Below are 25,961 nucleotides of genomic sequence, written 5' to 3'. Positions count from 1 at the left end.
AGGAAGCCGCTGGGAAAGGTTGCCCATTGTCGGGCAGTGATCAATAGGTGAGACCACAGCGTGTGATGTATTGTCAAGTAGCAGCCAGATTCGCCTTCCTGTGGATTCTCAAAATTGCAGTACTTACACCCAGTTTGTCTGACCCTTGCTGGGCTTATATCTTCATTAACCTTGTTCCTCTGGTTAAAGACTGTGCCTTAAACAAATTTCCGAAGAAAACACACTTAGTCTCTGTGATCTGGCAGTGGGCCTGGAGGTTTGGGTTTCTTGATGTTAGTTTATATTAAACCAAACTGTCACTTTGTTTTCCTGTCTTTCTATATTGGGTCACTTGGTGCTTACGTGATATGATCCAGGACAATTCAATTCAAGGAGACACATGTCCCTTCTCATTGCGCATATGAAACTGTAGCTCCCTTTTGCCCTGTGGGAAAGAGAGCAGGTCAGGTGCCCAAAGGTAACAGAGGAAACTTTAGGACAACCATTACGGCTCCACGCCAGAGGTCCAGTATAAGCACAAGGCTAAAACACAGTGTGATGACCCACACTGCATAAAAGAACAGCATTCTGATCACCTCTATTTCTGATGCCTTGGGAAGGCAGTGCAAAATAACAAGGCTGCCATTTCTGAATACCATCAAACATAATACAAGAGCATCTCGGAATCTCAGGAGAAATAAGGTCACTTCTTGAAATTTCTTCTAATTTGCAGTTTTCTCACTTCTTTGATTCGGGGTGTAAGCAATGCTGGGTTTCTTTCTTGTTGGAGTTTCTGGGTGACCTCTGGATATTGACACACCGATTTGCTTCTGTGTGTGCTATTTTACCCAAATGCCAGAATACAAATCAATGTTGATATGGCCTGATAACCAGTCTATGTCAGCCACTACAGTGTTTCTCAAAGAATTATGCGTAGGGAAAAATGCATCCGATAGAATGTGAGAATAGTGTCCGCTGGAGAAAAATCATGATGCTGAGTTTCAGAGTGGAAAAAAAAAAACCAGAAAAAGATTCAATGCTGTAATATAGCAGTTGTAATGAGAAAAATGGAGGACTAAGGAGAGATGGGAACGGGGAAAGATAAAGGGATTCTGAGTCCCCTTTCATTTTTTTCCTCTTTCCCCAAAGAGCCCATCCTTGTTTTCACATACTTGCTTCTTTTTGACATTAGCGCACCCTTAAACTTGCTTGACATATGACAAACACTTGTCCTCGTAAACTTATGGTCAAGGCATTGAAAGCAAATACAAATCGCAAAATCTTTCACCTGAGAGAAGCTCCGTAGGAGGCTGCGTGGAACCAAGACGGCATCACGTCTGCCAGAGCCACAAGGCGGTACATTTGTTAATGAGTTGCAACAAGCATTAACGGGCAAAATAATGCCTCAGCCTTCCAGGCCAGTGTTTGGAGATGGTTCTGCCTACCAGGTTTGAATATGTTCTTTGAAAACTGACACGTGCTTTACCCACATCTCTTTAGGAACACAGGGATTCAAAGGCTGGAGAAAAGACTTCCATGGTTTTCCAACACAAACCTGAGAAGATAATTAAACAGATGGCAACAATAAACTGAATCGGAACACATCAGGGAGTGAAGTCCCTTATTAAAGCCTTGCAAGCTGAAGAGAGGGAAGAGAGGAAAGTAAAATCCAAACCCAGACTCCAGGGTATTGTTTTTGCCGTCAAGGGCTTTATGTCATTGGTGACCTCAGAAGCGGAGGCTAATCAACCATTTAAGAATGGATTTACTACCGTCTAGGAGAGGGCACCTGGAGGTCTGTGCGCTCACTCCACTCCTCAGAGCAGGAGTGGGAAGACAAAGTCTGTGAGACTCTCAGACAGCTACTCAGGACTTTCCTCAAAGGCCTCAGCATCACGCAAAGACAGACAGACAGACAGACACACACACACACACACACACACCTGCACACTTCAAACCTTTGAGCCTCCAAATGCCCCCTGACACATTCCCCTCTCCAAACCAGAAGTCAGAGGGCTGATACATTCCTTGTACCAGAGGACAAAATCTAGGTATTTAAAACTTCTGCGATGATCTATGTACTGAAAAATATTTTGGGACTCATTTTTGGTGCTAGAACGATCCCAATTTATTGTGTTCCACAAATAAATTAAGATTCCATTTATTTTTTAAAACTTAAGATTGTAACTACATAGTGAACTGAATCTATGACAGATTAATAAGCTTATTGTTATGTCTGTCTGTAATATATATATATATATTGTTTTCCAGAAATACACAAATAAGTACAAAATCATGTTATACAAATATGTATGTACTTACTTGTGTGGTGGTTCTTTATAGATATGTATACATACTATATATGCAGATACAGAACTCCGTATGCATTCACATACGCTGTAAGCCTGTATAAAGAAATGCAGAATCTACTGCATGTAAGAAAATATCTAGGTATTACAAAGAGTTGTAAAAATATTAATGAACCATCACACATGCAAAGATAGTATGGTATTACATCAAGTGTCTATAACCTGGGGTTTAGTTGAGTTGCTGTTTGCCATTCTCTCTGTCCTCTGCCTAACATGGAGAACTGTGTGGACACTACTTATAAATCAAAGATGGTTCATCTTCAGGAACTATAGAACTATTCACTATGCTTTGTTTTAAGTTTATCTTGCCTGTAACCAAGGTCTAATAAAAGGTGATTTTTGAAAATTAATGCAAACGTTAAACCGGGAAAAGATACAACATAGAGGTAAACTTGGATTCATTGGCTAAACCCATTCTTTACCTTGGCTTTTACCTTCTTAAAAATGACAGGTCACCTTTGGAGCATGTCCTAAGACTCTCTTCCTAATGCTGACTACAGTTCGGAGTTGTTTGGAGGGTAGCATAAAATAAAAATAAAAGAAGATGCACTGCAGATAACCGGTTGGGAAAGCACTCGGAATATTAGGTAACCTCTTTTAATTAGAATGTATAATTTCAGATTACTGACTCTGAACATCATGGGACTCGAGATTTTGATTCATCAGTGATTCTCCTTTATGTCTCACTAAGATGTAAAAGCCAGATCTCCGCTCTCACAGATTCCAGCTTCTCCACACGGTGCTGAAGCTCTTACCTGTGATCTCCAATGCTGCTCTGCCCCCTTGTGCTGCTGTGGTGAACTCAGCAGAGAACAGTGTGCCTTGCTCTTTGTACATGAACTACAGAACACCCCACTGTCACTTCTCACGTTTCTGGCAAGTTCAAGGTCGGTGTCTAGCTATTTTCAGCTCATCTCCTCTTGATCCACGCAGAGAAATGACAAGGTAACGTGATTCGGGGTCAGCTGTATTACAGGAACCGTTACATAAACGGAGAAAGTGAAAATCAATCCTAGCTGACAGTGACTTCGGGATAATCAGCGCTCCCTAGATGCCTCTGTCATCTCGCCTGCATCAAACACCGTGTGACTTCTGTCAGATCCTTTTAATAAAACTATGTTCTCACTTTCAGCAACCTAAATAAACGCCATACTGGGGCTGAATCTATCTAGGCTACTTTAGCCCTCTAGATTTGTTTAGCCCTCTCTAATACTTCCTCGGGAAGCCACATAAGTGCCACCTGTTACCCCAGGTTTGTTACTGACCTGCTATGAAAGCATCGTGGCAAAAACTGCCACATTGAGTGATGTGTCTGAGCTTCCCTGTGCACTTCTGTATCCCATGAAATTAACCCAACTCCTGTCTCCACACACCCTTCTTTTCTTCTGGGCACCCATATCCTCATCCATCATTTCTTGTTGGGGACAGGTCTCTTGCAGCATTTTTAGGTGTTCGTTGAAATTTCCCTTTTGAATGCTGTGTTTTTACTGAGCCGTGGCCCCTAACCCAGAGTCGGGAAGGAATGGCGTGTTTAACAAGATGCTTCACGACAGTGACATTCCTTCTGCCGACAGCACCTTGCATGTCAGTTTCAGGAGGGAGCATCTCTGTCCCACCCACCTTGTGCTCTCAGGAAACTGAAGCAGGCAGTCCTCCATTGAGGCACAATTTACCATAATATTAGTTGTCAGTAAATTCAAAGACCGAACGACTAAAGCTATAAAATGGATTAGAAGCAATTTAAAAAAGAATTAACAAACTAGAGTAAGAGTATACTGTCAACAAACAAATGCTCCATCATAGGACTGTAATTTGGAATTTTAATTACCCCTCTGCTCTGTAACAAAACAATGTCTGAACTGGCAGCGATTTGAATCTCTCACAGGTCATTGAGCATTCTAGTTAATTACTCTATGAATAGCCTGTTTTTCTCCCCTCTGGAAACACGTTTCTAATGGCAGTCAAGGTCTGACAAATGTGTCATCTACATAATTAGCTAGGAAGCAACACAAAACATTAAACATGCTTTGTGCCGACAACTATCAAAACATTTCATTTGTTGTCAATTATTCATTACTTTGTAGGTTCTGAAGGGGTTGTTATTATGGAAATAAGTCCAGATGCTAACAAGGTTAGAGTTTTGGATTCAAATTAGTAATCAGAGGACTAACTTTTAAAAAAATGTATCTCATGTACATTCTGCGCCACGTTCAATCAGTAGGAGATTCTAAACAAATTTAGCTCTGTGCTGAAGTTGAAAGGAGAACGATGCTTGCCACATGTGTGAACTCCAGAGCCCTGGCTCATTCTTTGAAGTATGGACTCTTTAATTTTACCATAAATTTCCCCCACCTTTTGGGAACCCCAATTTGTACTTGGTAAATAGAGTTAAAAGATTTCCCAGCATGAAATGGCACAGGGTGGCACAGTCAGGGTTGGAAATGTCTGGCTGGGGTTGAATCTTCTCTGGGGCATGTTATAAAAACGTGGAAATTCGGACTAACAAACTTTTTCATCTGCTCCACGGCCTGGCTGCTAACAGCTGGAGATTGGTTACCTTAGGCAACCTGGGAGTTTCTGTTTATTGTTCTTGTCTCGTTCTCTTTTAACTTGGTATGTCTGAAGTCTCGCTTACTTCTTGTAGCATTTTAATATCGTGCACAAAGCTGAATACTGCCTTGAAAGCAGCCCTCCTAACGTTTACAGAGGGTACAAAAAGATTCTTCAACAGAATTGACCTCTCAGTGGCAAAGAAAATTGCACTGGAAGACACATGATTGCATCGTCGTATCAGAGCTTTGGATCTGTGGAGAGTCTCAGTCCACTGTCCTCCAGCCTTTCCTTATAAACCAAAATGGCTCACAAATGTCATCTACAATAGTCCAATAAAGATTAGGAACAAAACGCTGTCCTTACGCTGATGAGATAAGGAAGATTCAACTGCAGAATGCAGTACAGAAGAACAGTTCACGAGGCTCGTGCTCAAATCAGAACGATAGAATTCAAATTGCATTGGTGTGTGTGCTTAAAATTTAATTGAAATGATCAGTTTGTTTTCTACATCATGTTCGATCAGATGCCTGTGTCACAGAGCTAGATAAAAGGAAAAGAAGGAAAGCAAATTCTATCAGGGAAATCAAGAAGACCTGTTATCTTCAGGGTGTGCAGAATATGTCAGGAAATAATTCTACCCTGTGCGCCGAGAATGCCCAGTTAATAAAAAACAGATCAGTCACTCACTAAGAGAAAATAACTGCCTCTATCTATGTTTTCCAAAGCAAAACGGCAGGCACATCTTACATTAAATAGGACACATTAAAATAAGCTTTAATAATCTTTATGCAAAAGGAAACTAATCCATTCTCAGATCCTACGATCCACGGCAATAAAAGGAAATCATCAAACTAAAAACAATTTTAGAAATGGCTGCAGACTCTCATTTAATTAACATGCAACAGATCATATATTTATGAGGAAGTCAAAATATTTAGGAAGTCTATAATCCTGTAAGCCTTAATGTGGTATAAAAACAACAAATAAATGCAAAGTGTTACTGTTACACATGCCTGCCTGATCAATGGTTTTCACATATTGATCTATAAATGGAGTTGACAGTCTGTGTTGCCTGCACATTTTCCAAGCAGCGCTATTTTTGCACAAAACCAATACGGGCAATTACCTTTGCTTGAGATGCCAAGTCTTATCAATTCAATGTGATTTAGTGTCATTTTAATTAAATATCAGGATCCACTTCAGGACAATTTATCCAAACAAAGCCTCAAACCTAACTATAAGATCGATTTGAAGTAAATATGGACATGCCCTACAATCTCATAATATTTCTCAAAAAGTCTGCTAAACAGAAGGCTTACATTTTTAGTAGTGATTTTTTATGTCTGTCTTTTTGGCTAGCCACAACTTTGGCAAGTCTCCTATAACGACAGAAGTAAGAAACAAAAGAAATTTGTTTCTTCTTTCTCCTGATAATACATTGAAGAGAGAGAGAGAGAGAGAGAGAGAGAGAGAGAGAGAGAGAGAGAGAGAGAGAGAGAGAGATCAGGAGCAGGGTGTTAACAGGGGTGAGAGGAATCTCATATGTTAACACTCAGGGATGGCTCGACCTAAGTCCTCATCGAAACATCAGGGAAAACATGTTTCCCTCTTCATGATGGCCATGAATGTAGTAATGCCCTTCTGTGGGTTTGCGGGATGGGAATGGTGAATATTCATGCTTGTCACTGCCGAAGACACCAGCATTAAATGCTGAAATAGCTCCAGCCTGCTGATCCTGTGTTTGCAGCTTCCTGGTTTGGACTGCTTAAACTGTTCATTAATATCTATTTTAAACTGTCGGGTAGACTGGAGCATCCCCACAATAAATAGGCTTCGAAGTGCACTGAACCTTTGGCACTAGCTCTTTGCTGGATTGCACATTGGCCTTTCTGCCCTTAGACAGGCAACTTCACTTGCTCCATTTTTCCCCCCTGGGTGACTGCTTTTTCAACTAGTGTGTTCTGGAAAACAAGCCCCCCTCCTTTCAGGGGTCTCTCTGTGCACCTCTGCATGGGACAATTGATCACTGTGGAAACCAGGGAGCTCCTTCCCACTCAACTGGAATGCTCTGTGTTTCGTTTATGGAGAGGCAATTTTCTTGCAAACTGCATCCTTCCACATCCAATAGTCCCAGCTCCTTAACGTTCCCTGAGTATCACATTAACCTCTTGAAATTTTGATATTGATTATTTGATGTTTAAAGAGAACAACACATGCAAAATCCCCAAATTCCCAACCAAATTCACCTCTGCTTGTAATTCTGGGGGGTTGCAGAACTACATTAGCATTCAAAATACCTTTAATTTTCAGAATCTTAAAAGACTTGCAAATGACATAATATATACAATGTTATAAGTACACAGTCATATAAAAATGCTGCAACTTAACAAATGAAATTATGAATTAATGAAAAAGTCTATTGATTTTACCCTAAAACATTAAAAATAGTAATGAAATCACTGTGATTATCTGACAATTTATGCGATTTGTTAGTCCAGTAGTTTAAAATCAAGAGACTTTCCAATGAACAGATATTATAAGCAAGGCATTTGTATTTGAACAAGACACACAGCATATGCGTGACCTCCAAGCACCTAGTATTTCCTTTGTAGAGACACCATGTGTGTGTCTCTCTTCTAACAAACTGCTTTGTGTAAACACACATACACATTTTTAGGGTATCTCCCCCCCACTTCCAAATGCGAACTCTCCCCCTTGACCTCATGCCATCACCCAACTTCTGAAGAATCAAGCAGATAACTTTAACAGGCTTGTTTGAATAAATATGCCAAAATACTTTACATTCTGTCAGTATCTAGTCAGAGAATTGTGCATGGAAAAAAAAAAAGAGATGAAAAGAACTGAGACAGAAAGAAAATTAGTGCCGTGGCAGGCTTTCAATACAGGCTCTCTGAGCCAAGTTTTCTCCGTGAAATGACATATCCTCACTAACATACCCCTTTTATATAATTATGCACTGAGTACACATAACCAGAAGTAACTTTTATTTTTGTTCCTTATCGAGGAATCCATATTGCTCAGGCTAAGAATGCGGAAACAAAAACTGGGATAATTACAGCTAATTTAACTTTGGAAAACTCTTTTTATTTTTTCTCCAGCCGTCCAGCCTACAACCCCCCAAACTAAAGTTATGTAACAAGGTAATACCAACAATGAGAAACTGCATGATAAAATCCTGCCCAAAAGTAAAAAATGCTAATTTTGTCTCATTTAGCAGCTGGATACAGAAATGCTCATTAGTTTTAAGAGGGTTAATCCTTTTAACTTTTGCATATTGATATGCCAATTATGCCTAATTGTACAAGAGGCATCAGTCAAGGTAATAGTGCATAAACACATGAAAGTTATTAAGTACATCCCAACATGTAATAAAGTAGGTGTTAATTGGTAGCTGAGTTCTGCGGGCTATTGAGGTGGATAATTCATTGAGAGATGGATCACTTGTAATTTCTCTCCATAATTCCTTTTGCAGTCTCATGCTGTGATGTTTTCATGCTTGTCAAAAACAACTGCGGCATAGTGCCTTTTGTTAAACACAGCCAATAAAATATGCTAGGCATCATTAAATATACTTAACTTCTAAACTTTTCTCAAGGTACAGTTCTTCTGGAGGGAACATATAGAGAGAGTCCAATAATTGACTCCAACCACTGTCGCAAGTTCATAGTTGAGAAACTGGCTTGAAAGCGGAGGCAGCTGACGGTGCTGTGCCTCCCAGCAGACAATTGTTGTAAATGAGAAAGTCAATAAAGGAAAAGGCTTTGCTCACGAGTTACCTCATCTAAAGATGGGGTTCTCACTACCCCTGTACCAACACAGGCTCTCTCACATTACGTCTGCCTGCAACACCTGAGGAAGAAATGATTAAATTCACGTCTTGCTCAACCCCCTGAGATTGCTGTGAGTTAATTTTGCACTTGAAATTCAAGTGAAAAGTGGAAAATAAATGTAATTGGTAACAGTCTACTCAGTCAGTTTACCTCACTGAATAACTCAGGGAGCTGAATATTTCATAGATCCCTATGATAACATCAGAATACTCAAGAGCTCACATGCTTCTGCACGGTGACTGGGACTCACAGTCTGTCCCCAGCTAACTTATCTCTCACTCCTCCTCTCTCTGTGACAAACAAAATAGATCTGGGGTCCAAAAGAGTGGCTAACACTGCATAAATAATTTTGTAACATTCTATGGCCTCAGCTGCAAGTTACCACCATTATGGTAGAAAATTAACCAGAGGAGACTCATCGTAATCAGTGGGTTTAGTGGCTCAGGATGCGTGCAGGGCCAGGGACACAATTGGCAGTAGAGTTCATCTCTAACTATTTTATTTCAAATCCTTCTAATGACACATTATCGAAACAAAATGGCTTCCTCTCCAAAACCTTCAATAGCCGCACCATTGCAGCCGCTGGAGCCCACCGCAAATCAAACCACAGTTTCCACTCTTCTCTATTATGGGGAGATTTTAAGAAAGAGATTTTCACATTTTTTAAGTTGTTGATTTTTTTTTCCCCCTCAGTTCACTCTTAGCTAATTTTAGCCTCTGGCTTTTCAAAGTGATGTACTGTATTTGGAAGTACAAACGCCACATGCTAGCATAACCTCATTATTTTTATGACACTGAAGCATGGTAGCAGAGGCCCTTAAAATGAGTCAAAGGTGCTCTTCAGCCTGGCTCCCATCCCCTTTATCACTCTGGATTAGGCCCAGCTCTGCTCTTGTAACTGGGGATGTTATTATGACTATAACTAGGCAAGATAAAAACCATTACAAAACAGTTTTCTGGTGTACATTAGGTAAACAAACAAAACAAAGCTAATTAGCATTTTCTCTCTCTGTCTCTCTTTTTATCTGTCTGCTCAGAGAAAGTGACGTGTTGGGAGTGTTTGACTTACAGGTTCAGTGACCTTCCCAGCGTCGGTGAGGATCATGGATTTAGTTTGGCTCAGCCTGTCGTGGGGGCTGTTGGCATTTTTGATTCTCATTTGCACAGCTCCTGGAGCTTGGGGGGCAGAATTCAGCGCGTCCAAAGGGTTATCACAATTTGTAGATGTCCGCGCGCCGCCGCTTATCCTGGTGAAGTATAAAACATTATATTACTATACATAGAAACACTTCCTATGAAAACCTGTTAGTGAGTGGACAGGCCTCTTCATCATAACGTCACTCAAATCCAGTGGTCCGAAGCGTTCTCCGGAGGAATGAGCCAGTTGCCACTTGGTGCTCATTTTTAACAGCTCTGCCCTCCATCCCCACAGACGGCAGGCGCGTCTAAGCAGCCCAGCTCCCAGCTCTGTAACCTCTAATTCTATTAGAAGCTTCCCTGTCGGGACGGAAAGATGGCTAAGGCAGCTGAGACCACCTACTGCTGCTGCAGAGCTATCTCAGTTTCCAGCATCCACCTTGGGCAGCTCACAGCTTTTGCAGTTAATCCAGCTCCAGAGGATCCAATACTCTCCTGTGGCTTCCATAGGCACTGGGTTCATGTGACCAAAACCCACACTCACATGTACAAGTCCTTTAAAAATAAAATCTTTTTAAAAATACTTGTTTACCATTTTGTTTCTGATGTGTGGATGCTTTGCCTGCAGTTTGTCTGTGCAACCTGTCCACGCGGTGCCAGTGGAAACCAGAAGAGGGTACCAGATCACCTGGAACTGGACTTAAAGACAGATCCAAGCTTGCTGCATAAGGCGCGGGAATCAAATCCCCATCACCTGAAATACAGTCAGTGTTCTTTATGGCTGAGCTAGTTTAAAAAAAAATAAATAAAAACTAAAGAAATAAACTAAATAAATAAAGCTAAATAAAATCTTAAAAAGGAGAAATTTCTATATATAATGGGTTTTCATATAGGGTGATGGTGCCAGCTCTTCACGATTAAGGATACAGGCTTTTCATCCTTGACAGTTTTGTATGCACACTGTGTGTACCACTAGTACTCTGTGTGTGTGTGTGTGTGTGTGTGTGTGTGTGTGTGTGTGTGTGTGAGAGAGAGAGAGAGAGAGAGAGAGAGAGAGAGAGAGAGAGAGAGATCAAAAGGTATTTGAATCAAAAGTAGAGTTAGTGCCAGAGCACAACAAACAGACCTAAAGGACCCCTCTCATAATATCCCCAGGAAGAAATTAAAATTCTTGTGTCCATTGGCACCTGCCTACTGAATGCTGCTACATCCATTGGACATAATATTTAAGAAGAATATATTGAAAATGAAAAACACCGTTTACTTCGTTTTTCTATAGATTTTATTTATTTGTGGTATATATGCCATAGAAGGGGTCTAACCTTGGCAACCCCTGTGCAGGCACGCTTTACAGAGGCAGCTGTAAGTGGAAGAAAGCAGACACGAGGCGTCACTTGAGGAAGAACACTCTTCACCTGGCCCCCATCCGACACACACTTCAGAATCCTTCCTGTGAGCACACCTTCTAATTCTAAGAGAACATTTATGAGGCGAATCAAGCTTCCCAACTGCTTTTTGCAGACCTTTTCCCAGCCTGTCCATTGTACTGTCAATACTGGGCACCTGGGTACAACATTAGACCATGCAATGCCTCAACAACTCCGGAAGGAAATATAACTCAAAAGAACAGTAGTCTTCTTACATTAGAGGAATCAAGAGTATTGTTATCCATAGGTTTGAAGTGGGATTAGAATTATAATAGAGATAAAAAATAGGTTCAAAAATATGCAGCAAAGCTGGGGTTTTTTTGTTTGTTTGTGTTTTGAAACAGGGTTCTGTATATCTTTCCTTTTCTGGGCTTAGAGTCTGTAATGCTTCTATCCCTACCTTCAGTGCTAGGGTTACAGATGTGTACCACTATGCTAGGGAAAAATGTATTTTAATATGAAAAAGTATTATCTCACAATAAACAGCAATTCAAAAATTATGACAACTAGGTGGGCAGTGTTGGAGCATGTCTCTATCCACAGCACTCAGGAGGCAGAGACAGGCGAGTCTCTGTGAATTTGAAGTCAGCCTCATATACAAAATGAGTCCCGGGACAGCCGGGGTTACACAGAGAAACCCTGTTTTGAAATACTGCCATTAAAAAAGAAGATTGCAACCACTTAGAAATATATCCAGAATTTTTTTAGTGCATGGTCATCAATCTTCACATTAGTTCATTTCTTGATTCTTTGTGATATAGACATTCAATTCAAGTTTTACAGAGGAGAATAGCAAAGGGACTAAGGACTTTCCCAATAACACTGGCAAAGAAGGCTAAATGTGTATGTGAGTCCACCAAAAGCAATACAGAGGAGCAAATTCTAGTGTATCTGTACAATGAAAACACAGGCGGAGGGGACTCAGCAGTTAAGAACTCTGTTGTTTCAGAGGAACCAAGTCCTGATCACACTGCTCATATTTGGCTGCTCACAACAGCCTTTAATTGTAGCACTGGGGGTTCAAAGCCTTTGTTCTCCAAGGGCAGCTATAGCTGTGTGCACCCATCTACAGATACATATGCATATACACAGTAAACTTCTTACAAACGGAATAACCTATCCACGGACACAAAGATGGAGAATCAAAAACTCATTTTGTCAACTGAATAAAGCCAGTCCCAAGGAAAAAGGGGAAAATTGGAAACATAGTAGATAGCTGTGGTCTCGCACATTTGTAATTACAGCACTTAGGAACCTGAAGCAGAAGGGTGGTGAGCTTTGGGCCAGCCTGGATTATATAACAAGAACCTGTCTCAAAACGAAAAGAAGAACATTTGTTCTGCTAGCCTAATAGCACAGTGTTCTAAAAATGTGCAAGTCAACATGGGACAGAAACCCAAAGAGCAAATGCTTAAGGAGAAAGAAGAGAGTGGGGGCAGTAATAGCTTAGCTATTATTGAATAGGAGGAGGTGTGGGAGTGATAGGGATATTTGACCTATTGATTAAATGCTGAGATGGTTTCCTGTTCATGTAACAAAATGAATACATTGTGCACACTAAATAGTTATACTCTATCAAATTTCAGTTATAATAAGCAAAGTTGTTTAGAGGAAAGCTGTTCAAAGAATTCCTTAGTCATGTTTTTAAGTGCTATAAAACTTATCTAATTGAATATTAGAGAAGAAAGAGCTCTTTCAATGGATTTGAAGGAAAATTTGAGGTAATTTGTTACATTTCAATGCACATTAAAATAATTGCATTTTACCTGCCTCTAGAAAGGTCTTTTATTTATAAGTGAAATTCTCCGAGTACATTCAAGGTTTGCTATTTCACATTATTCAGTGGGTTCAAAGTCTACGTGTGGGAAGTATGTCGTATTAGTGAGGCATGCATCCATGCTGAAGCCTCTGTCTTCTGACAGAGACTATCTAGACACTGTATTTGCAGAGTCCCACCATGCACCATTTATAGGACATGCTGTTTTTCTATACTTGTGCAACTTTTGGTCCCAAATAAATAAATGCAGTCTTATACTTATTTTAAAGCCAAATTGCCCGGTGATGTACTGCTGTCAAAAGGCAGGGTTATGTACCAAACTTCTGGCTTCCCTGGTGACTGGCTTAGGGACAATCTCCCTATTTCAAAGCTTTCCCTTAGCTGAATGACTCTGCCTGCCAATTGCTCTTGGTTTTTGCTCGTTTTCCCTCCCCTAACCACTGCTTCCTCTTCCATATAACCTTACGTTGTTAATATCTCACTACACCACGCCTCTTGTCTTTCTTCAGCAACCCTTGTGCTGTCATCTTCCCTGTCTACAGGGACTATGTGCCATTTCACCTGGCACCCACCTGAAATTGAACAATGATGAACATCATTGTTGCTATACTTTCCTCTATGTGGATATGTTAGCGATATAGGTTATTTTATAAGTCACACACACTAGGAGATTGCAATTATAACATTGCCTTGTCATGGAAGTTATGCAAATGCGGTGTCTTTCTCTTAAAATTGTCCTATCCTCGTGCTTCTTCTAGTGACAAGGGGAGAAGACATATGCCCAAGTGATGTCACAGAGTCTGTGAAGGAAGTAGGACTGTGACCGAGCACTAAGCACTGTATAATCAACTATAACATGCTGAACACTTATAGATCTAACTGCTGGCAGGGTTGCCAAGCCATAAGTAAGTGGGTATCCTTACAACTAAGACACTACACACAGAGATGGCTCATGTTCTTGAGAGTGTCCAAGCAGGCAGCATTCCCTTTCACCATGATCTCAGAGCAGCACCTGGCTTCAAACTTAAGATTGGTTTTAATATAGGGAAATTTTCATTTAATACTTTCAGAATATGATTGGTGGTAGGTAATTGAAGCCGCAGAAAGCTCGGGGACTGATACTGGATTTTATTTTGCTGTGTTACTCCCTTTGTACCATTGCGCAGGTTAGTTTCATCAACTTGACCCAAACTCGAGTCACCTGAGAAGAGCAAACCTCAACTGAGGAGCTGCTCCTTCAAACCCACCTATAAGGAAAGTCTGTGGAGAATTTCTTCATTAATGATTGATGAGGGAGGAGGGCTCAGTTCCCTGTGCATGATACCACATCTGGCAAGTGGTCCTGATGACTTGACTCAGTACCTGGAAGTGGCTGGGCTGACCCAAACACTGTGTGTATTGCAGGGCATCTTCAAAAGGACATAAGGAGCTCTGTGTCTTTCTACACTATTCCAAAATTGTTCACAGATATTTTCAATGGTATTTTACTTTTCTACCCGTGACTCAATTCCATAAGCCCTCAGTTGTCTAGATTTTGTAATGTTAGTGATGCTTGTTTCTTCTTTGCATGGCTTAGTACCTCCGGCATATTGCTACTACCACGAATTCTGTAGCAATTCTGTTTATATTGCGTCTTCATTCCTGCTCAGATTCCCCTTCATTTATCTTTGACTATGTCATTAACTTAAGTCACATGATAAAACACTGATGCTTTCTACAGGTGGCACTCAATAATGATGAATGACTAGCAGAGATATGGAAAATCAAGACAATTCTGCATGTGCCTGAGATACCAACTGAGTATCATAAATCTCTCCCCCCAAACCCAAGATTCCCAATTTAGAAATTTAAATATAAATCGTTCCATCCTGGCTTTACTATTCCTCTAAACTTCTGATTTTGTACACACTCAGAAATCAAGAATATCTTGCGGTATCGCTGCTGAAGTTCCACTTTGAATCTTGTTTTAAAAACAGGAAGTGTGGCAAGAACACACTTCATAAGGGCCACACAGATGTTGGCTCTGCCCCTGAGACTTGACTCTTTGGTGTTCTGGGCTCTGTTTCCCCTTTCACCCTGCAAAGTCCCAAAGAGGAGCGAGCATGATATGTAATCATAAATTTCATAGCTGTTCTGCCAATTATTTTTTGCACTGTTAATTATGTGGAAGCTCAGCGGCATGCCCTTTTGAGTTTGAAAGTAGAGTTTTGACATCTCTTTCACAACAGCAGCATTAAAAATAAGAATATATTAAGATATCTTTGAGCCATGGAAAAGAGAAGGGGCCCTAGGATGCAGTTTCCAGATTCAAGGAGACACAGGCTTGAATACATTGCCTTTCTTCTCCCTTGTCACAGGCAGTTTAAAGTCATCCCAGGCAGCACAGGACCCTGTATCCCTAAACATACCCAGTGCCTTTACAGACTCCAACGTAAGGGGACACGAAGAGAACAAAGATTCCAAAGTAAATCCATCAGAGATGGGGGAAGTAAAATGACCACAATGCAACCACATTAGATACATAACATATCATCTCTCCTAATCAATTAGTATGTGCTCCCATGGGGTTTTGGAAAAACAAGAGAGATAGAATAAATGTATGTTGAGGAAAGCAGTTAATGCTAGTGTATGCACCTTACCAACATACCATCAGGAAAGTATCTGGCTCAGCTCCGTTTTTGCTTTTTTTTAATACGTATAATTTGTCTTTAGCTATGTTTGTGAGGGCCAGTGAGTGCACTGTGAGTATTTCACAGCAAATCATAGACACAAAAAAGTGGGGCTTTTTTATACTTCATGTGTCCAGAATTAAAGTATTCCTAGAGATTCATATAGATTTCCAAAAATGTACGGAACACCATATTTTCATTCCATTTCAGAATAACCCTTATGTTTCCTTCTGATTGCAAAAAAGTGAACATCTCCCTTGAGAACAAGATTACTTCAGGCAGTTTATATATGTGCACACTCGCATACACAAATATGAACCTTTTCATATGACATTGACTACCCCTGGGAGCTTTTTGAGGACAACTATTTCGGAGGCGGATATCACATGCACCCTCCGAGAATTCCTATTTTCTGAGAGTCAGCCTAGATTTTCTCTGTGCAGCAGATGAGCTGTGTCTGTGTGGTCACCCACACCCACGAAAGCCAGGTCTCTTCTGCCCCCACATGCAAGAAGTCTCTGCATAGTCAGATCCTATTGCTATCTCAGCATGTGTGAGGCAAATGGACTCTCCAGGTCTGCTAAGAGCTCATGGCTACTCCGCAGACAAGTATTATTTCTCAGAGAAATCCATTTCAATCCCCTGGAAAGATCTTATGTTGATCTGTGGTAGAACAATGTCTGCTGGGCCCCTGTGGAAAATGACGTGTGGCTGTGGTAGCTCCAGTAATATGTGGCACAACCTCCGTGCCATGCTTTCTTGACAGGTCAGTAATTAACTTGCATGGAAATTGTTTGCTGTTTCTACCACAGCAGCCATTTACCGAAATAACATTTTAATTTCAGCTTCCTTCTAGCGCTCTTTCCTTTTCTTTTTCTCCCAGTGGCTTCTACATCTCTATTAAGTCTCATTTCCCCAGACCACTTCCATAAACTGAGAGAATGCAATAAAACCCAGTTTCAAAAATGTCAAATATAATGAGAAAGGAAGACACAGTAAAGGAATTTGATCACAGCCAGCCCATTGGGTAACATTTCCTTTCACAGGGCAGGTGTTACATATGGGAGATGTGATAATAAGACTTTACATTTATTTAACCAATATCAGGGAATCTGGGAGTGGGCTGTGCTTACTGAAAATGGCTCACAGGTCAGCTGCTTAGGCAAATTCTAATATTACTATTATTATCCTTGCATGTGGCCATCCTAAATGGAGAGAATCCATTAAAAAAAAACCCAGGATAGATCCAAAATCTGTTTGGTAGGCATTTCTGACATTCATTAACGGTAGGTTATTGGCACCCCCTATCTCATTGGAATTTTAGCAACATTCTCATGGAAATAAAGCAGCCAGTTTTGAGTCCAATGTGTAGTGAGTTTTCACCCAGGGAAACGGGCTTGTTGTGTGCCACTGATTCTATAAAATGTCTTTCAGTAGAGTGAGCTATAGCATGCTTGACTCACAGAGTTTGATAAGGGTACAAAGGAGAATGGACCTGAGGACATTTTCAAGGTAAAGGTGTCATTAGGACTGGTGTTTATGGTCTGGACCACTTCACTGGAGAAGGGATAATCAGAGCCCCATGGGGCTGAGGTTCCACATCCAAAGACGAAAGCCATGTACATCTCCATCAGATGGAGTGTGGGTGGCTAGGTGGAGAAGCTAAGTAGAGAAAGCTGGCAGAACTGAAGAGGAGGAACGGTGCAACTTCTTTTAGGGAACTTGGGTGCTTCTTCTAGGTCTTGGAGACATTTGGTTATCTGTTTAAGGTGATTTTGCTTTTCAAAAAATATGCTACGTGTCAGTGAGACAGTTCAGCTGGTCAGACTCTTTGCTGTACCAACTTGTGACCTAACCTTGATTCCCCAGAACCATGGTAGACTGAGAACCGAGTCTTGAAGGTTATCCTCTGACCACCACATGTGTGCCACAATGTATGATACACCACACACACACACCGAGAAATATAAATCTGAACACATATTTCTTCATGTTATTATAAATCTTACCATCATGATAAGAGAACCATGTGACATGACAAAAAAGGACCCATGATTTTAGAACGTGCAGTTTGAACATCCAAGTACTTGTGTACTATTTCTAGGTATCAAACAGGCACAGAAAAGGGTAAGATGTGACAAAAAATGTCTATGTTCTTAGTGACAAAGGTCACAGGTGCAAGTTTGTTGAACTAAGAAGACAAAAAAAATGAGATTAGTAGAACTCTTGCTCTCTTCTGATGCTCAGGCAGGTTGGAAAGTGTTGGGAACACACAAGGCCAAAATGTAAGTGTGCCACCTTCAGAGCCTTCAGGACTGGAAGAAGTTCTCTGGAATACCAGTCCCTCGGATACAGAGGAAAGCTACACAGGGTTTAACTAAGTCAGTCTTTGGTTTGTTTCTTTCTTTGCTTTGACCGAACTCAGAAAGAAATGTGGAGGACTGTCAATCTCTAGCAGATTTATCATAGGGATTCACAATAAAGCATCTCTTAGTCACAGCATTAGGAAACACTGGCAAACAAGCAGAATCCAGGTAGTGCCAGGGCCAGGCATGTGCTCTGATCTTTCATGGAAGAGTATCAAGTGCAGACATTGCATTTAACGCTGTATTTGTGTTTATTTCCTGGGATTTTTTCCCCTTCTAAAGGAATTTGATTCCATGGCAAATTTTTCTATTGAATTGGTTAAATCTAGCTATTGGTAACAGTTATACCAGACTTTATCTCAGTCTTTTCCTGGGCAGGGTTCATATATGGGGAAGTTGCATATTGTACAATTAGTGTTCATCAGTAATTAACAGTGGTCAGTAATGTCGATATGGCTGGCATTTGTTGCATCCAGAAAATTTGTTATTGTGTCCATTATTCTTTCCATAATGCTGATGTCTCCAAAGTCTGGATTGATTGGATTGAATTTCGGTGCCAACAGGGCGGCCTGATCTGGGGGTGGAGCAGCATTGTGACATTCCATTGTTGTGAGGGACGATGGTTGCCTCATTAAAGGTTTTCCAGAGGCGCTCCTTGACTGTATTTTAAAAGTAGCTATCTCCTTTTCCAGAGCATTGAGCATGTTAAATATCTGTAAAGGCATTTTTGCAAGTGTGATCCTGCCTGTGCTTGTGTCCAAAGCTAAGTTAGTTGTTAGAAGCTGGAGCTCTAAACAATTAGAGCGATCGCATCTACGCACCACACTAAGACACTGGGCAATCACACATAGCTCTGCTAGTGAAAGCTTCACCTCACCAAAGGCAACTATGATTCTGTCTTTATCATTTTCTGAGTATTTTACTACTGTGTTGTTTGCCTTTCATATAGCTCAGTAGTAATCTCTAACGACCTTGGTACAAAAGGTTTTCTATTCTATACATGTTCCACTTGTGAGTAGCCCTTTTGTTCTTTTAATGTTAAAATCTTATTAATTGGATCCTTTAATTTTAATATTTTCTAATATATTCGTTCTTCTATCTTTCAACATTTTATTTTTGTGGATGAATGAATACTTGTGCACATTTATGTGTGCCATGCATGTACCTGGTGCCCACATCCGGGCAGTGGTGGCACGTGCCTTTAATCCCAACACTCAGGAGGCAGAGGCAGGTGGATCTTTGGGAGTTCAAGGCCAGCCTGGGCTACAGAGTGAGTTCTAGGGTACACATCAAAGCATCAGAAAAACCCCGTCTAACCAAAAAAGATGCCAAATAACCCGGAACTAGAGTTACAGATATAAGCTGTCATATGAGTGCTGGCACTAAAAACTGTCCTCTGTAAGAGTAGGGAGAATGCAGAGCTGCTGAGCCATTTCCCCAGGCCCTCTTTCCTCTTGTAATTATTACTTTTTTCTAACTGTACCCCGGGTAATTCTAGGTCACACACATATTTATTTGCATGAAATACCTTACTTTCAAATATTGATTGTGTAAGTTCTTATTTTTTTAAAACTGGGATTTCCCTGGGAATAATTTGGTGCTTGGTGTGAGATGGGATATCATTCTTGCCCTGTGGATAACTCACACGTGTGCGTATTCGTAATTTTGAATTGAGTATCAACTCTAATGTCCACAAGTGAAAAGGGATCATGAAGCAGCAAACCATCTAAACTAAACATCTGAAGAGCTCTGTTAAGCACAGGTGGTGACAGAGGTGCAAAACTTGTCATTAATGAGTTCCAGGAAGGCCAGAGCTACACAAGGAAACCCTGTCTCAATCCCCCCCACCCAGAAAAAGAGAAAGAAAAAGAAAAGAAAGAAACCATGGGAGTCCATCACCAGGCAGGAACTCAGATTTTTCCTAACCTTAAGCAATTTTATAAGGGGGTTACATATTTTTTATTTTATTTTTGATTATCTATAGGTGTGTATCATTTACACGTGTCTGGTACGGGAACAGTACCTAAGAAAGGGTGGAATCTCCTGGAGGTGGAGTTATGGGTAGTTGAGAGAGGCCATACATCCATGTGTTCTTGACCTACAAGCCATCTTCAACCTCCTTTATCAAGGTTGTAAGAGATGTTTTCATTTTAATGATATTCTAAACTTATTGCTCTATCATCACCAGGTTCCCCTTGTTTGAATTGTAGCTGTAGTTGTTTTCTGGGAATGAAAGTTCACTTTAGAGCATGCAGGTGATGGAGCACTGTATTGGAAGGAGGGAGAGCTGTGTGAGTAGTCGGTAGGTAGGTACCTGGGCACAGATGGATGAAAACAGCGTGTCAACGTGAGAGTTAGATCCTAACAAATGCTCAGCAAAGCACTGCTGAATATCAGTCCTTTCTCATAAGAAATAATCACAGACTGGACATACCCAAGAACCCAAGTCTACTGTGCCATTTTGGTCAAGCATACTTTGTTACCTTTGGTTTGTTTGCTATATCATGGACTTGGTGAGTGTGAAGCAAATAGCAAGTTGGACACTTGCAAAAGAACTCTCTTTGTTAAAGAGTAGATTGAGGCTGGAAGTGTTCAGCATGCAAAATTCTCTGTAGAAGCCAAGGACAGTACAATGGGGGAAAGCTATTGGCTAGTCTTCAGCACTTAAATTGAAAATTTTAAATTAAGTTTCTCATCCTCCATGTTTCTCCTCTATCACGTGTTCTTTGCATATCTTAGGATGTTGCCAGCTCTTTCCGGGCTGAGTAACTGAAAAATCCTCATGTTTTTAGTGTCTTTAGTCCTTTCTACTGCTTTGCTGGTTTCCTTAATTCATGAACCTTTGGACTAGCTGGACTCCCCCATCTAAACCAATCTGGTTTTGCTTTTGTTTCCCCAAACCAGAGTTTCCCTGCCCTGACTCAGCGAGGAAATAAGAGTAACCTACCTAACAGGAGTCCAGTTCATTCAACGTTATTACAATTTTTAATAGTTTAGCCAAATTTCCATCCTAATTTACAGAATGCATAACTCTTAAAGTTTTAAAATGTACATACAAGTAACCTTATATGGACCGAAAGCCTATATTTAGGAATATATGTATATATATGCATGCAATAACAGTTTTTAAGAAAGGAATCTATTAATTCTAAGGAGAATCAGGAAAAAAATTTGGAGGAAGGTAGGGGAAGGGAAATATGTTGTAATTATAACCTCAAAAATAAAATAAATGAAATATATTGGAATGAGTGTTGTTTTATTGGAAATGTTTAGATTGATTTTCTTTATTTTCTGTTTGGCTTTACTTGCTCATCTACTCTGCCATGATCCTCTGAGACACACAGAGTCTTGTATGTTAATAGACAACCTACGTGATGATGGAAAGGTTGTACATCCACACCCTGGCTATGTTACCCACTTGTGCACTGGGAACTTTGTGTGTGTGTGCATGCATGCGTGCATGCATGTGTGCTTGCATGCAGTAGTTTCGGCAGACATGTACATATGTGTTTAAATGATGCCACTATTCCTACCCTCATGTGAGGTATAAAAGTCTTTCATATGCTGTAGAACATATGCATCTACACACATGTAGATATCAGGTGATACTCTATAATTCAATCTATAACATGTGATTAAAATATCAGTTGAAAAACTTAATATATTCTTTATTACTCAGTTAAGTTAAACTTTTGGAGACATATTTTAATGATTTTAAAATGTTTTGAAGAGAGTTGGCAGCAGAAGAAAATTTATTCTTTCTAGTTAAGAAAATGAACCCAGTCATGAAATCTAGACAGACAAAACAAACTTAAATGAAAAGCTATATATAAATAGATGGCTTCTTATAAGATAATTCAGTGTTTTAACCAATCCATAAGGACTTTTAAGATGTCGTAAATGTACAAAAGTTAGTTGGTGTCTCTTGTTCGCTCCGTGACACCTGCTCCTGTTTTCTTGGGAGCAGCTATAAATTCAACAAGAGGTGGAAAAGGCAGCCAGACAGCCAACCCGATTCAGCCCACAGACATATGGTGTTGGGCCTGAACAATGTTTTAAAATGTTTTGAATCAATTTCCAATTGAAAATGAGAGCTGATGTTTATTTTTAAAAAATTAAAAAAATATATAGAAGTAAAAAAGTTACATATCTTCACTGGAAAAATCATTAGCGCTGACAAAGTGATCCAGACTGGCTGATAGCAGTCAGTTGTTTGAGGACTCTTTTTTCCATCCTGTAGCAAAGACACATGTCCCCATGGTACTGAGTTTCACTCTGGATGTCTCTTCTAGCTTGTATGTTCTGACTGTCTGGTGATGTGGTTTTTTATAAGCTGGCTATTTTTTTTAATTGATTTTTATTGAGCTCTACATTTTTCTCTGCTCCCCTTCCTGCCTCTCCCCTCCCCGCTTCAACCCTCCCCCAAGGTCTCCATGCTCCAAATGTACTCAGGAGATCTTGTCTTTTTCTACTTCCCATGTAGATTAGATCTATGTAAGTCTCTCTTTGTGTCCTCATTGTTGTCTAAGTTCTCTGGGATTGTGGTTTGTAGGCTGGCTTTCTTTGCATTATGTTTAAAAACCACCTATGAGTGAGTACATGTGACAATTGTCTTTCTGACTGGGTTACCTCACTCAAAATAATGTTTTCTGGCTCCATCCATTTTCCTGCAAAATTCAAGATGTTATTTTTTTCTGCTGTGTAGTGCTTCACTGTGTAAATAAACGTACCACATTTTCCTTATTCATTCTTCGGTTGAGGGCATTTAGGTTGTTTCCAGGTTCTGGCTATGACCAACAATGCTGCTATGAACAAAGCTAAGTACATGTCCTTGTGACACTATTGAGCATCCTTTGGATGTATACCCAAAAGTGGTATTACTGGGTCTTGAAGAAGGTTGTTTCCTAATTTTCGAAGAAATCGCCACACTGACATTTAAAGGGGCTGTGAATCTGGGACCTTCAAGGGAGTAGACCTAAGACAGGACCCCTGTGGGTCTGGGCGTGAGTCTAGGGCCTCCCAGGAACTAGGCCTCAGGCAGGACCCCTGCGGGTCTGGGTGTGAATCTGGGACCTCCAAGGGAGTAGGCAGAAACTGAGACCTCTGAGGATCCAGGCATGAGATTGAGACATCAGAGGGAATAGGCCTGAGCTAGGACCTCTGTGGTCCGGGAATTGGTCTGGGACATCAAAAGGAATAGGCAGGAACCTGGAACCTCTGCGGGTCTGAGTGTGAGTCTGGGACCTCTTAGGAAGTAAGCCTGAGCCAGGTCCTGTGCAGTTCTGGGCACACCCGAGCCTGGTGATGTTTTTGACGGTGACACCTGACGTCAGTACGCACAGAGGCATCTCCCCTCTACTGTGTGAATTGAGCAGAGTTTCTTCTGCACAGTAAGCTTACACACGTTTCCATAGTTTACTCTTCGTGAATTCAGACAGGTAAGTTAGAAATGGCGAGAGGAACCAGGAGACGGTGTTTGCACCGCAACTTCAGAAAGCATTTCTGTAGACACTACCTCACATGTTCTACCGTCCTCTCAATATCAGTGTGAATCAATGTGATTCCTGTCATACATTAAGCTAGTATGCTGTAATTCTCCTTTCTCTCTTCTTTTGCTCTGCCCCCTTTTGCTGCTCCTGTTCTATTTTGACAGATAGTTACTTCCTGATCTGTTGCCTACTGTTTATGTCTGGTGTGTCTAATCTGCCCGATAAGCTGCAGGCGCCTCAAAGGCCAACAGTGTGGGCAATGCTGCTGTCTCTCCACCTTTACAGATCCTTGTTGCCTATTTGCAGTTCAATGCCACAAGTTCTACCAGGACCATGGGCATGTCCAAGTCCAGATTCGCTTCAGTCCTGAGATGGCTGTAATTCCCAATCGGTGTGGGGTGCCATTGAACTCTGTGTTTCACCTCTACCTCCCTCTTAAAAGACCCAAATGGACCCAGGATTGTATAACACAGAGAGAGAAAACCTGAATAATTGCTTCATCTTACTTTCTCGGCATCTAGGCCATCATTTGTACTCTCTGCACCTCTGCCATACAGACCCATCTCCAGTTTTCTTGTTAGGATGGCTCCACCAGTCTCTACCCACCGCACTGCTAATTTCCTCTCATAAAGCCAGATAGCTAATCTAGAACCACTGCCAAGCAGCCACAGGACCTTCTAGCACTCCAAGGACAGAAGCCCAGCTGCTGTCTGCCTTATCTCAGCCCTTGGGGTCCTTAGTTACACACAGCGCTCTCATCCATGCCCTGCACAGTGGTACTAATATAAGCTTCTTCACAACAGGACTGGATTGGGATATCCCCCTAAACTCGATAATGGAATACTAAAGTGGTTTGCCCAGGGAAGAATTGAAAAAAAAAAAAAAGCAAGTTTTCTTATCTAGTCAATAGTTTAGATATTGTACCTCACAATTTCCTTTCCTATTATTTTCTCTTGAACACATTGCCATGGCCTTAGCTTATTTGCCTCGGGTCATTCATTTTAACACCTGGACAAACGCTAGATTTAGAGTAAAAGTGGAGAATTCCACACTTTTCTCTCTCCCATGTCTTAGTTCTCCTTTCTTCTTTCCAATTTCCGTTGCAAGGTTGGTGACAAGCCACCACTCCTGACACAAATAGGAGTCCTTGGAGATACAGTCATATTTCTAGAGAAAGCCTGCTCTGAGCTTTCTGTAGTAAAACTTCTCTGTCAAGCAGAACAAACAGAAGAGGAATCCGCCCCTCTTCCGTCTTTCCTGTGCAGCCGGAGGGTACTCCCACACTTGGCTGTGTGGTGGAAATGAAACTAATTGCAAGAAATTGCTCATGATGAGGTTTATGAATTTATACTAATACTTAGAATTCAAGTAGAACAAAGATCGTGCTATATTTATCTTTAGATAAGAGGAAAGAGCAGGCAAAGAGAGTCACAAATTCAAGTGACAATTCAATTACTACTGTTGCTGTCTCAGACACATCCAACCGTTAGGTTTTTATTACATGTCAAACACTAGGCACATTTTAAACATACATTGTTTTCTTTACAATGTGTTCTTTTGAAGAAGTTTCTTGTTTTGCAGGGGAGGAAATACAGGCTCAGAATGATTATGTAACTCAAAAATTATAACTTTGGAGTTTGCATATGTATGTGTATGCTTATGGGTACATACACATGTGCTTGTGTGTGCACATGTATATGTGTACATATGTGTATGTACATGTATGAGTGTACGCATGTGCGTATACATGCATATGTATGAATATGGCTGTATATCTCTATGTACATGTATGTATTGCATTGTGTAAATGTATGTGCATGTCTATTGTGTGTATAAGTGTATGTAAAAATATGTATAGCTCCCTGTCTTTCCAAACTGTTTCTTAAAACATTGTCATTTGTCTTTAGAAGTAGAATATTCTATAGTAAATGTTGAGGGGGGGAAAATGTCCTAAAGCTAATACTACAGATCTGATCTAATCCTTGTGGAAGTGAGGAAATGAAAGGACACATATAATAAGGGTCTGAATGAGGGGCAAATGACACTTTTGAAGGCTTGTCTACAATGACACACTTCCTTCAAGCAGGCCAGACCTTCTAAGGTTTCTGCCACTTTCTGATAGTGCCCTTAGCTGAGGACAAAGTTGTAACGCATGCCTTCAGGGGAACATATAAGATCTAAACTGTAACAGTGAATCACAGAAGAAATTTATAAATTTCTTGTAGTTCATTTGAATAAATAGAATAAGGCAGGTGGAATTCATCTGAAGAACATACATCATTCATCTCTCTATTTCAAAATTTAACAATATGAGCATATAATAGGTACAAAACTATCAGTGCAT

General features: G+C 40.6%; 1 protein-coding gene across 3 annotated transcripts in view; it reads right to left on the bottom strand.

Moving 5' to 3' along the window:
• Positions 1 to 25,961, bottom strand: part of Arhgap15 (Rho GTPase activating protein 15) — a 597,306-nt gene that overhangs the window by 559,760 nt on the left and 11,585 nt on the right. For 2 of the 3 annotated variants that reach the window (XM_048426324.3, XM_085681198.2), the window contains exon 2: positions 9,822 to 9,999. In XM_048426324.3, coding sequence (XP_048282281.2) covers positions 9,822 to 9,999 — 178 coding nt within the window. Of the gene's footprint in view, positions 1 to 9,821; positions 10,000 to 10,481; positions 10,609 to 25,961 lie in introns of those variants that run through there. The other variant, XM_048426325.3, reaches the window with a different exon arrangement.

The sequence above is a fragment of the Myodes glareolus genome, chromosome 21, assembly GCF_982192425.1.
Source record: "Myodes glareolus chromosome 21, mMyoGla1.1, whole genome shotgun sequence".
NCBI classification, from domain to species: Eukaryota; Metazoa; Chordata; class Mammalia; order Rodentia; family Cricetidae; genus Myodes; species Myodes glareolus.
The sequence above is the reverse complement of the archived record's forward strand: the minus strand, read 5'-3'. Positions and strand labels throughout refer to the sequence as shown.